The sequence below is a fragment of the Habropoda laboriosa genome, unplaced genomic scaffold (genome assembly GCF_001263275.1).
Source record: "Habropoda laboriosa isolate 0110345459 unplaced genomic scaffold, ASM126327v1 scaffold2, whole genome shotgun sequence".
Taxonomy (NCBI): Eukaryota; Metazoa; Arthropoda; class Insecta; order Hymenoptera; family Apidae; genus Habropoda; species Habropoda laboriosa.
In genome coordinates this window covers 4,584,408-4,596,479 of record NW_017100190.1, presented here as the reverse complement: position 1 = coordinate 4,596,479, position 12,072 = coordinate 4,584,408, and the positions used below count along the sequence as shown (strand labels likewise).

Sequence of the window (12,072 nt, the reverse complement as noted above, 5' to 3'; positions counted from 1 at the left end):
AACTTTTTCCGTCCGCGTTCCTTTCTGCCGGAGCTAATTTCATTAATATCGGTGGCAGCTTCGCCGCGAATATCTCCCGTCTATCCTACGACGAGATTCTCGACATGATCTCGCAACTGGGCGATCTTTACGACTCCGAGTTTATAACGCAGAAACGTTTCTATCGGATCGACCAACTTCTCACGGTGTTTTACGACGGCTACTATAACATCACCGACGTAATGAAACGGGTGAGTGGAAAATTCAACGCGTTTATTCCCGTCTGTATGTAAATTTCTCCGCCTTTTTCTTTGCCACCCCCTGGCATTAACAAAATGTTCGAACCACGAACTGTTTACCCAATATCCGTTCCGCCAACGTTTCCAGCTGACGCCGCAGTGTTCCTCGATCCTGTCGAAGTGTCACTTCCACAGCGCGGAACGCAACTGCACCGACATATTCCAGTTCCGCAAGACGCAAGACGGCTTCTGTTGCACCTTCAATTACGCCATCAAAGGAGACGACACACCCCTGTGAGCTACAAATCCATCTAATCCAACGTTTCACCGCCGTCGATGAATCATTTATTCGTTTTGCGTCGCGTCGCCGCGGCAATTTATCTTTCACCACCGACCGAGTGTAAAGTTCTCCTCGTTTCCTGCTTCCTCGCTCTCTCTCTTATCTCTCGCTGGAAATTATTTCGGCGAATAACGATATTCCGTGCACGAGAGCACGCGTTCCCCTTTTTTCTTTCTTCCCTTCATCTTGGCGAATTTCTAAGCGTGTGTTATCTCCGCGCAGGGACACCGGGATTAATCACAGAATGGAACCGATAAAGGTGCAAAAATTGACCGAGGACGGAGGCCTGACGGTGCTACTCGAGCCGTTTCTCGACGATTACTTCTACCCTATTTTCCCCAGCGCTGGCTGGAAGGTAATTTTTCATCGCCGCTAGCTGAAGCTGGCTTCTGCCACCGAACGCTTACGGAATTTTTAATTCCACCAACTAGACGGTTCCTTGCGTTCGCTTCTGTAGAATTTCAGATGCTGTTTCCAACCAGTTATTATCTCGAAAGATTTTTCCGAAATAATGTACATTAGCGTCCGGAATTTCTGCCTGTCTGATTTTATCTCAGCTCGGATTCACGTGTTTACGCGACATTTACAGAATTTTCAACCCTTTACGTTTGCAATTTTTTTGCACGAATTTTGACTAAATGTACTTCATTCAGAAACCTAAAATTCAGTTACATGTGAAGTCTCGTGCAACTGCATTATCGTGAAAAATTATTAAACGGAGACCAATGGAAAGGATCATTAAACACTTGTCAAATGTCAAAATGTATACACGAATTGCTTATTTATCGCGAATAAATATTTCACCCAGCTGCTGAATAATTTTGGAACGAAAGGGTTGAACGTATCGAAAGTAACTCAATGGCCGGTCAATCGTTTACTAATTCCACTTGCGTTTCGAACTTCAGTAAGTCCATAAAACACCTTAAATTCGTCGTTCGGAAATATCGCAACACATTTTTCCTTTCGCGAATTAATATCGAGCCTTATCAAGCGAGCTTTGAACGAGGCAAAACCCTTGATCTGGCCCGAAATAATTCGGTCAGAATCCGGCTGGAAATCAGACAGAAACGAGTCCGGGCGTAATCACGCCGGCGGAAATGTAGGTCGTGGTCGACGGCGACGATTATCTCGCGCGGCAGCCGGGGATCGGTGCATTATGCAAATTGCAGTTTTTCCTAGCGAGCAACGATTCACCTACACCGTAAATATACCGTGCAAATATTTCGCCGTGTTGTCGAACGAGCCAACGCGTTAAGATCGTTGTTCCTGAATATCGCAATCATTCGTATGGTTTTTCTTTCTTTTTCTACGGTCAGGTGATGATCTTCAATCCGTTCGATTATCCGGACATGACCAGCGGTGGTGTGCTCGATATACTGATCTCGCCTAAGATGTACAGGAGCGTGGAAATACAGGCGATCATGTTCTACAGCAGCAGGAGGATTATATCGTATCCGGTGGACAAGAGGGACTGCGTGTTCGCTGATGAGATGGTCACTCTTCGAGCTTTTTATACGTACAGCGATTGTATCGTGGATTGTAAGATGGAGGATATGTGGAAGCTGTGCGGGTGCATACCCTTTTATTTGCCTAATCGAGGTAAGATTCGGTGTTCTCATTATTCAAGGGAGCGAAGAAATTTATTCAGGTTTTTTGTTTTCGTGGGAGAAATCCTCATGGACGCTCCCTCCCCTCGGGATGGACTCGTACCGGCTAAAACCCCCACGGCGGTCCTTCCTCAGCGTTGCGGGGTGGGCCCGGGATCTCGGTACGAACGCACCGGACCCAACCCTCAAGATGTCCGCGGAGGGAGGGGCGCCGTCGTAATTTTTGTGTTCAGCTTACTTGTACAGTTTGTCCAGTTTATTAACGTGGTTCGGGCGGATGATAATTGTAGGAGGTGGTCTAACGCGATTAACTTTGTTCAGGATGCTGCTAGGTGGTTTATTCGAAAACTATCGTACATGTAGGTCTTTCCAAAGCTAAGCACGAAGTGTCCTCAAGACGAAAGGCAAACGTCTCTTATGTGACCAAGAGGTCATGCCATAAACCGACCCAAATGCCTACAGATAAAAATTGAAATCGTCACAGCGTTCGTTTTGCATTCAGTCGAAACAGTTCGATCCGAGAATAGAAGACAAAATTCTACCATCTGCATTATTTCTGTCTACCAACAAACGAAAACAGAATTACCCCTTTCACGCGGTAAATCAACGCGAATTCACGGGAGCAGAGCTCAGCCAAGCCATCTCGCAGAAGCGTTTTTCATTCAACGTTAAATCATCAGCTTGCGAGGACAAACATTTGTGCACGGTTTAGTTAAGTAGTATTTACAGTTCGAAACAGTGCCGGGGCACTGAAAATTGTTCCGTAACTTCCGTTCCAAATTCTAATCCCCTAACCGTGGAGAAAGGGACGGGTGGTATCGCGAACGTAACATCGCGCCTCCACCAGCATTCTCCATTATTCCGGCGCGTAATGTTTTAAGAGCAGAGAGACAGAGCGACAAGGTCGACACCGCGAGGCGAAGGAAACGTTCAAAGCGCGCTCTTCATCCCCCTATTTTCACTTTCACCCCAGGCGTCGAAACGAACCACGACGGCGTAGACTGTCTGAAGCCTTTGGAAGACATTAACAGCTCCCTGTCCCTTCTTCTCCCGAGATTGCCGCGGCTTAAAGCGTTAAAGCGGATCGCACCGAGCGCGGAATTAAACGGGCCGCGAAAGGAACGCTGCAACCATTTCCAATCATTTTTTCCAATATTTGCTTCTTCTACTTTTTTACCAATCATTCGGAGTCGTTGCGTTACTATTAAGTCGCCCAAAAATTAATTTAATAAAATTTAGATCGATACTCTTAAATTCTACGAGAGAATCTCGTTTTACAATTTTTTCCCATTTCTTTGGCAAAGCATTATGACCTCGTTATTATATTTCGGTTTAAAAAATTTTTCAATCTTAATTCTTATAGACTCCATATTGTCAAATATTTTGCCCACTAAAAAGTGTCGCGATGCACGAAACAGGCGATACTCTGATACGAGAACACGGTGGGTGTGATAAGATCTCCAAACTAAATTCGCGCAATTTTTACGCAAATTTATCGCGATGAAAAATTACTCAGCTTCTGGTTTAAGAGTGCCGAACGTTTCACACTTATATCTCCGTTTAATTTTTCCAACCGAGCACAGTATCCACGTCCGAACGAACAGTCTCATTTCTCGATCGTAACTCAGAACACAAAAGATATCGGCGAGGAGTATAAACGTACCGCGGCACGAGCTTATTTAACTTATTTAATCTAATAAATGAAACGTATGAAACGTGTTTGGAATAAGTGGAAGAAGCTGAGGAATATTTGTACTCCGGCTGATCTTTGAATAAAGCATCTCCCGCTTTATTTGTTTCGCGCCTTATTAACGAGGCGTCGTACCCGGAGACGATTCGAACTTTCCACAGCCGGAGGGTGGATTTTCAAACTTCCCACGCCCCTATTAATATCATTAATTCACCCATTCAGGGGACTTAAGCTTATCGTTCCGTTCTAAAGCTGTTTCATTAAGTTGCGTGCCACTTTATTAACGGTATTCCATGAATAATTGAACCGAGACGAGGCGAAGACGAGTCGGATTACCGTTACCCAGCCACTATTTTTAATATCGTTTGCCCTCCTCCCGAGCTGTGAAACTTATCCATGTTTTAAAACTGTTTCATTAAGCAGCTTCGCCTGCACTTTTATTAATCTTTCGTTGATCCCTTCCGCTCTTGAATTATTCAAGATTCCTCGATTTTACGATGTCCGATGTTAAAACATTCCTCCTTGTAATTATTTCTGCGTAAGGTTAAATTAATTAAAAGCTTCTCTCTACGTGTCACGATACCTATATATGTATATCTCTCGATCCGGTTGATATTAATTAAAGCCAGCCCCCACTTTTGCCGGTTATCGTTGTATTTAATTAAAGGCAGTTGAAGAAGAATATTTCGAAGTTCCAGGCTTATTTATCGCTTTACAGAGTCCAGGAGGGTCTGCAACTTGGAAGACGTGCCGTGCTTGTCGCAGCACAAATGTAAGCACTATCGAAATTCTCGCGACGTAAATCATGAAACAGCGTTGAATTGTTCAGCTGAATTACCATTGTGCCACGCTCTCTCTCCACACGGGACTGATTAATTAATGAACTTGCCCAGCGATCAATTCCAAACCACGCGGCACACACTCATAATATCCGTATTTCCTTGCGGTCGCCGCTTCATTCGATTAAAATTCAGTCCAACGAAATTTCTATCGTACGTTGTTGTTGTTGTTTTTCCGAACGGTACAGCCAGATGGATATCGGTGGTGCCGCACGAAGATTTGTACAACGACGAGAGCCTGAACAATTCGAGGATTCTGCATTGCTATAAATGCTACTCCGAGTGCAGCGACGTGAGATACGACGCGAAGATTACCATGTCTAACCTGGTATCCAATCAACACATCGTCAAATTAATGTGAGCGAATATTTCCACATTTTCTGCAAGTGGTAATCACCGAAATTGATCAAACTTTGGTGTATCACAATACAAAAATATTTATATCACTCTAATAGTTTTGGAGATGTTAGGCTAAATGTATTTACCATATTCAACTTTGAGGGAGGTTTTCACCCCTTCAGTGTGGACCATTCAGAATTTGTTTGAGAATTACTGTATACCAAAGATTTATCAAAATCTGTGATTATCACTTCGTGATGTTTCACGATTTGTTAGTGTTCTCATTAACAATAAAAGTGTGACATCGTCACGAAGCGACAATCACAAATTTTGATAAACCTTCGATATACAGTAGTTCCCAAAAGAGATTCTAAATGGTCCATATTAAAGGGGTGAAAATCTCCCTCAAAGTTAAAGATGGTGTAAGGGCTGTTTGGTCTAAGTAATATTTATCGACCCGTCTGTCTTTGACGCCTCGTTCTTTTCTGGTCCGTCCTTATCAACTACACGCTTCCTAATTCGTTCTAATACAATCTGTTCCATTCTTATCTAACGCGTCCTTATGTACGTGCCTTGACGCCCCTCTCTTGCCTCCGGGAAACCCTGGCACAGGTTGGGGGTTTCTACGGAGCAAGGTAACCTAACCCAGCCCTTAGCGTGTGGGGGTGTCAAGGCGTTGGGACTGGGTTTCTCCGCAGACCTCTCGGTCTGCGGGTCATAAACCAGCGCGAGTCCCAACATACTTTTACAGACGGTAAATACATTTAGCCTAACGTTGTTCCACGATTTGTCAGTGTTCTCTAATACACTGTAATTTTCCATATTTGAAGAAAGGACGTGGAAATCGCAGATCAAGGAATCCTCACGGTGTACTTCAACCAACCGGGCACAGTATGCTTGAAACAAGACGTGATCTATCGCTGGTACGAACTCATGGGTGAGTTCAAACCTCAATTCCACCCGTATTCCCCTCCAAAAAGAGCATATCCATCGATAAACGAAAAAAGTGCTCGTTCCATCGTCCTCCAAGATTTCTCGAAATAGAATCACCTTTCTTTTCATTTACCTATCGCCTCGATCTTCCTATCTGCTATCGCGTGTCTCTCGTTTCGAGTACCGTGCAAGCTTAAGCGTACAAAGAATCCTCGTCCTCCTTCCCGGCAAATGCAGCAGCTCGCCGCCGTGCTTTCGATTTGCATTGAAATTTTTCCGCGCAAGGTGTCCGTGTTCGATAAACGCCTCGAACGAGGCTAAATAACGGATCGGGACGGAATTTCTCGTGCGCCGGGCGAAAAAGGAAACTCCACGAGGGAAAGTTTGCGAAGGCAAAGATCATAAAATACGGAGGATTTCATTGTGTAACGAAGGACTCGGGCTTGCGAGGACGTAATCTCTCGGCGTGCTTTAACCTACGCAGCGGAGAAATAAAAGCTCCGAGTTGATCCATTGTGTTATGTACGCGAGCTACAGGCTACCGGTTACAAGTAGTGTAATGCACTCGGGATAAAGGACTTACATTTTTCGTTAGGGAAAATCCACTTCGTCTCTGTGTGCCTCGGAGTGTTGCGAAAACGAAGGAACGTTCTTTCTACTTTTTCTTTTAATTTTTGCAGCGCGATGACATAATATCGCGACGCTGTGTTCCTAAACGCATTTCAGACGACGAGAATTCGATGAAACCGCGGCGTTTCAAGTATAAAATACACACGGTTGACATTTTTAATAGAACGTGCCGGAGAAAAGAGCATTGTTAAAATATTCTCTCGAGCACGTTTTCTCCTGTATTTTCCGTGCCGTTGTAAGTGCTTATTTTAATTCTTTAGAAACTAGAGAGAGAGAGAGAGAGACTTAATGGACGTTTTACAGGCGACGCGAGCAGTATTTGCGGCATCTTCGTCGGTTTCAGCCTGATCGTCGTCGTCGAGTTCGCCTACTTCGTCGGGCTGTTCGTGCTGGAGCTTTTAAAGGGACCAGCCTCGTCTGATGGAGAGGAAAAATGGGCCGGGAGTAAACAAGCCACGGTACAGACAATTTATTGGGGCGAGTTGTTCTCGAACGCAGGAACGACGAAGAATCAACGTGATCGAGCTCGTGGTAAATATTAGCACGTCCCCTCCTGGCCGGCGAATGTTCGCCATTTTCTCTACAACGATTCGTTTGTACCGCGAAAACAGTGCAGTGTATACAAATCACGGGGAAACGTACAGATTTTTATCAAATACATTTCTTCGCGTGTTTCATTTTATCCTCGACGAGAATTTTTAATATCTCCCTTCTTCTTCATCTTTTCAAATTCACCCTCCTTCGTGTTTCTTTCTTTTCAGAGATTTAGTAGTATACGAGGGAGTGCACGAAGCACCATAAGCTCACGAGCTCTCTAACGAACCCTTCCCGCGGCTTAACTTTTAAAGCGTTAAAGCTGATCGCGCCAAACGTGACACAGAATTCACATGAACGTGTAATTTCGATTGAAAATAATTTTTTACACGATGTGTTTTCGAGGATTTCGTTGGTTATTAATCGCACTGAGTGCAACAAAGTGGGCAAATAAATTCGGGTGTAAGCCGTGTCGAAAAGAATTTACATTCCGACGTTTCGCCAGCATCGCAGCTAGCTTCACCAGGGTCTGGAGACGTACCGATAATAGTAGTGGATCCCGTTTTTTAATCGATCGATCAATTGAACACTGATTGGTCGCAGGTCGCATTGGAATACAGGTGCTTATAGGAATGAACACCCAGACTAACACTATTATCAGTACATCTCCAGATCCTGGTGGAGCTAGCTGCAATGCTGGCGAAACGTCGGAATGTAAATTCTTTTGGGCACGGCTTACACCCGGAAGCCTCAAATAATACCACTCTATCGATTCGGGCCGTGAAAGTCTCAAAACTCTTCAAATAAATTCGCGATTAATTGCTATCGATTAGAGCGAAACACGTGGCGGGATTTATAGGCGGAGAGAAAAAATAAATAAATCGAATAAATTATTCGACGTGTAGATTGAAATATTAATATAGACGTTACCGGGACATGTTTATCGACGACAGCTAATGTTTAAATCATACGTTTAATCGCCTGGAAAATTGCTCGAAGCGGTCGCAGCAACATCGTGACGTTTTTACGAGAGCCGCATATTGTCGTTTGTAATACGCGCGGACGATATTCCGCATTAACGTAATTTCACGTTTCGAAATCGGCCGGAAATATAGGTTGCTCTGCTCGTTTCGAATCGTACCGAGGAGGAGAGGGTACCCCGCGATAATGAACAAGATCAGAACACACGGACCGTGATGATAATCGTGTAACGAAGTTTCATTTCATCCACCTTCTCCATCGAGTTCTTGGGTATCTTTTTAATTAAAGACACTGGCTGCGATTCTTGTGCTGCAACGAGTTCAAGATAAATAATATAATTTACAGCTTCTTGTTAATTATCCTCTTCGCAGTCGAGTAACGAAGGATTCGCAGATGTTAAATTGTACCGGGGGACGATCGTGAAATAGAGTTACAATTATCATCGCAACGTCGATAATTAATTTGTCGATAAAGCTCGGTAATGGACGGAAATGATCGAACGATTCTCTTTTTTCTACAATTTCGAATCTGTCTTGCCTGTCACCGGTTGAAAAACTGAAGTTGAGCGTGTTCGATTGGCATCAAAGCCAGACGGTACATCCCTCCACAGATTAAAAGCTCAAAGTCGACCGGTTTTTCGATGCCCGGGCATTTTGTACTTTTACCGGGAGCCGGCTTTGCTTGCGCCATTGTTATGAAACTCGATCATACGAACGTGCTCGAGGTTTCGAGTGGATCGACTTGCGAGCGGTTCTGCCCGCAGACGAAGATGAAATTCAGCGTGAACGGGCGATCCAGCCGAGTGAATTATTGCCGCGCACCAAAAGCTCGGGCTGCTTTGTGGAAATAGATATTGATATCCCTTAATTGTTGCTCGAGTGTCATAATAGGCTTCCTTTCGATAGACAGACACAGAAAGGAAATGTCTGGACGTTTCCATGGCTCCGTCGATCCTCCTCTGCTCTCTGAATAACTGTCGGTTTCCAATTCCCATTCACTCGTCTCTCGCTGATACTCAAGCTAGAACCTTTCACAAGGAATGAAAATGTCTGGTATTTTTGGGAAAAACCAAAAATCCTCGGAGCCAGACTGATCTAATTGCGTTCTTTGCTTTTTTGCAAAATGAATTATATACGCTATCTTACTGTTCTTTCTCTACTTCATTGGAACCGCAGAGAGTGGTTTAACCCTTTCGCGATAAGTAGAACTCGAAGAAAGTTTGAGTATTTTTGGGGAAAACCAAAAATCCTCGGAGCCAGACTGATCTAATTGCGTTCTTTGCTTTTTTGCAAAATGAGTTATATACGCTATCTTACTGTTCTTTCTCTATTTTATTGGAACCGCAGAGAGTGGTTTAACCCTTTCGCGATAAGTGGAACTCGAAGAAAGCTTGAGTATTTTTGGGGAAAACCAAAAATCCTCGGAACCAGACTGATCCAACTACGTTCTTTGCTTTTTTGCAAAATGAATTATATACGCTATCTTACTGTTCTTTCTCTATTTTATTGGAACCGCAGATAGTGATTTAACCCTTTCGTGACTAGAGAAACGCATATGAACCACTTGAGTACTTGAACGAAGCTTGAGATCGATTTAGAATTAATTGCAGACGCGATGATCGCTAGATAAATGACAAATTAAAAAAAAAATTAATTCGGTAATCCAAGGGTTAAGCTACACAATAAATAAGAAAAAGATTCGAGTGAATCTGGCTCTCAGGCACAGAATCATATTTCATTTCTTAAAATAAAAATTGATTTTCTATTCCATTTCTATCAATACTTCATCGCACGTTAATGCTTCGCTGGAATCTCACGAACAATGAAACAATCTACCATATTTCCCGAAAACCTAATTTATATGGATTATCTTTTCGCTATTCGCGCCATTTGCGAGGAGAACGCGGCGGTGTATCGGAGTTCGTAACAGATTTATCGAACACCCGGGCGGATCGGTTGCGTGGCACGCGCTATTATTTAGAGACAAAGCAGAAATTGATGTCTCCTAGTTGTTTTTTTAGGGATTCCATCGTTACTACGGCGTGCACGTGCACGAGCCCACACTATCGAAGTAGGACAGATAGTGGTATTAGTTGCATTCAATTTTCGGCGTTGCACCGCGAGCCAGCGTCATTAAATCCGTATCGCGGCCAGGGAGATGAATTTTTATACCTATGCTCGCAAGGGGGGAGGTTGAAAAACGAGAAAAAGTGAGAAACAGCGTGAGAGAGAGTGGACGTTCGTTCGAATTTAAAAAAGCAAACCGTACACGTTCAGCGTGGTACGTTTTCGTTTGAGGCATCAATAAAATCGTTACGTTCCAATTTTTGCGGCGCGCTGTTGCGCGAATTATCGCGTCTTTTCCCTTCTGATCAGAGGAGAAAAAAAGTCATTAGCTACCTTTGGAAAAAACTGTTTGCGGATATTACAACGGACGAGAGGAGGAAAGTGGACCGAAAGAGACACGTATTGATCTCGTTGGGAAATGTGTCGAATGGATAAATTCCGCCCTTTACCAACGTCTGTTCGGCGGATGTGTTTCAATTTTGTGAAATTTTATCTCGTATTACTTCTGTCGATGAAATTTTCCGAAATAAACAGAACAAGCTTTTAAAGAGACAGGATACGTACATATATGTAGGTGGATACGTGTGTATAGACCGGATTGCTTTCGCAGACGAGGCAATAACAATAACTGCACGCAGTTACGCCACGAGTCTCGCAAAGCGCCGGCAAGACCACAAAGGTTCGTCGTGGAAGTATAGCAGCTCTCGGTGCTATGCATTATCGCTACGGCTGATCTAACGCCAGCCACGTAGAGAGAGCCTAGGCAACGCAGTTACAGGAAACAAAGCGTTATTAATTATTGAAACGAGCTTTGCTTTGATTCCTGCTATCCACCGCCTGATCAGACATTCCTGTGTACGTCGATTCATACGTAGCGTGAAATTAATTATAAATAAACGTATTAACAACAATTAGTTGTTATTTAACCAAATGATAACCAATTAACAACCTACGAATTGAAAAAAAAAATTTTTAACATGGTATTACTGGTACAAATAGTACATCTCAGTAGTACGAGTCAAGCATTAATCAGACAATGGTAAAATCGAAGAGAAACGAAGAACAGAATCAACCCCTCTCAAAGAAAAAATTATAAATAAATGTATTATCAACAATTAGTTACTATTTAACCAGACAATAATTATACAACAACCTATGAATAAAAAAAAAGAATTCTCCACATGGTGTTACTGATACAAGTAGTACAAGTCAAGCATTAATCAGACACGGGTAAAATCGAAGAGAAACGAAGAACAGAATTAACCTCGGCCAAAGGAAGAAATTGTAAATTAAAAAGAAAAAGTCTCCACACGGTGTTAATTTTATAAGTAACACACGTCAGTAGTACAAGTCAAGCATTAATCAGACAATGGTAGGATCGAAGAGAAATAAACAGCAGAATTAACCTCTCCCAAAAGGAAGAAATTGTAAATTAAAAAGAAACAATTCTCCACACGGTGTTACCGATACAAGGTGGCACACGTCAGTAGTACAAGTCAAGCATTATTCAAAAAATGGTAGGATCGAAGAGGCAGAACGAACCCACACGAAATGAATATTACTACAATTCAATTACACGACGGAACAGCCTGCAGAGCAAACCCAAATGAAACACCGAGGTAAACGAGGGCAAGTTGCTGAAACGACGCGTAATACCTAGGCAAACAATCGCGAATAAATTCGGCAGCGACTCGCGAGGCTGTTCTCCCGTCCCGAATCCCCGTGCGAACTTCGACAGAGATTCGCGCGAAATGTTCGCGGGAACAGGACGAAGGAAGAGAGACACGCGGAGACGTTATATTCTATCCATTCTACAGGCGTTTCGTTCATGCATCGGGGGTGTGTGCAAGGGGCAAGAGAGTGACGCAGAGGAAACGGACGAGTACGGAGATTCG

The 12,072-nt window shown here is 43.4% G+C and overlaps 1 protein-coding gene across 1 annotated transcript in view; it reads left to right on the top strand.

Annotated features, from left to right (window-relative positions):
* Nucleotides 1–12,072, top strand: part of LOC108579901 (sodium channel protein Nach-like) — a 16,644-nt gene that overhangs the window by 2,122 nt on the left and 2,450 nt on the right. The window contains exons 3-11 of the mRNA XM_017943520.1: nt 34–230; nt 367–512; nt 781–913; nt 1,875–2,169; nt 4,121–4,124; nt 4,581–4,627; nt 4,883–5,051; nt 5,864–5,970; nt 6,900–7,054. Coding sequence (XP_017799009.1) covers nt 34–230; nt 367–512; nt 781–913; nt 1,875–2,169; nt 4,121–4,124; nt 4,581–4,627; nt 4,883–5,051; nt 5,864–5,970; nt 6,900–7,054 — 1,253 coding nt within the window. The remainder of the gene's footprint in view (nt 1–33; nt 231–366; nt 513–780; nt 914–1,874; nt 2,170–4,120; nt 4,125–4,580; nt 4,628–4,882; nt 5,052–5,863; nt 5,971–6,899; nt 7,055–12,072) is intronic.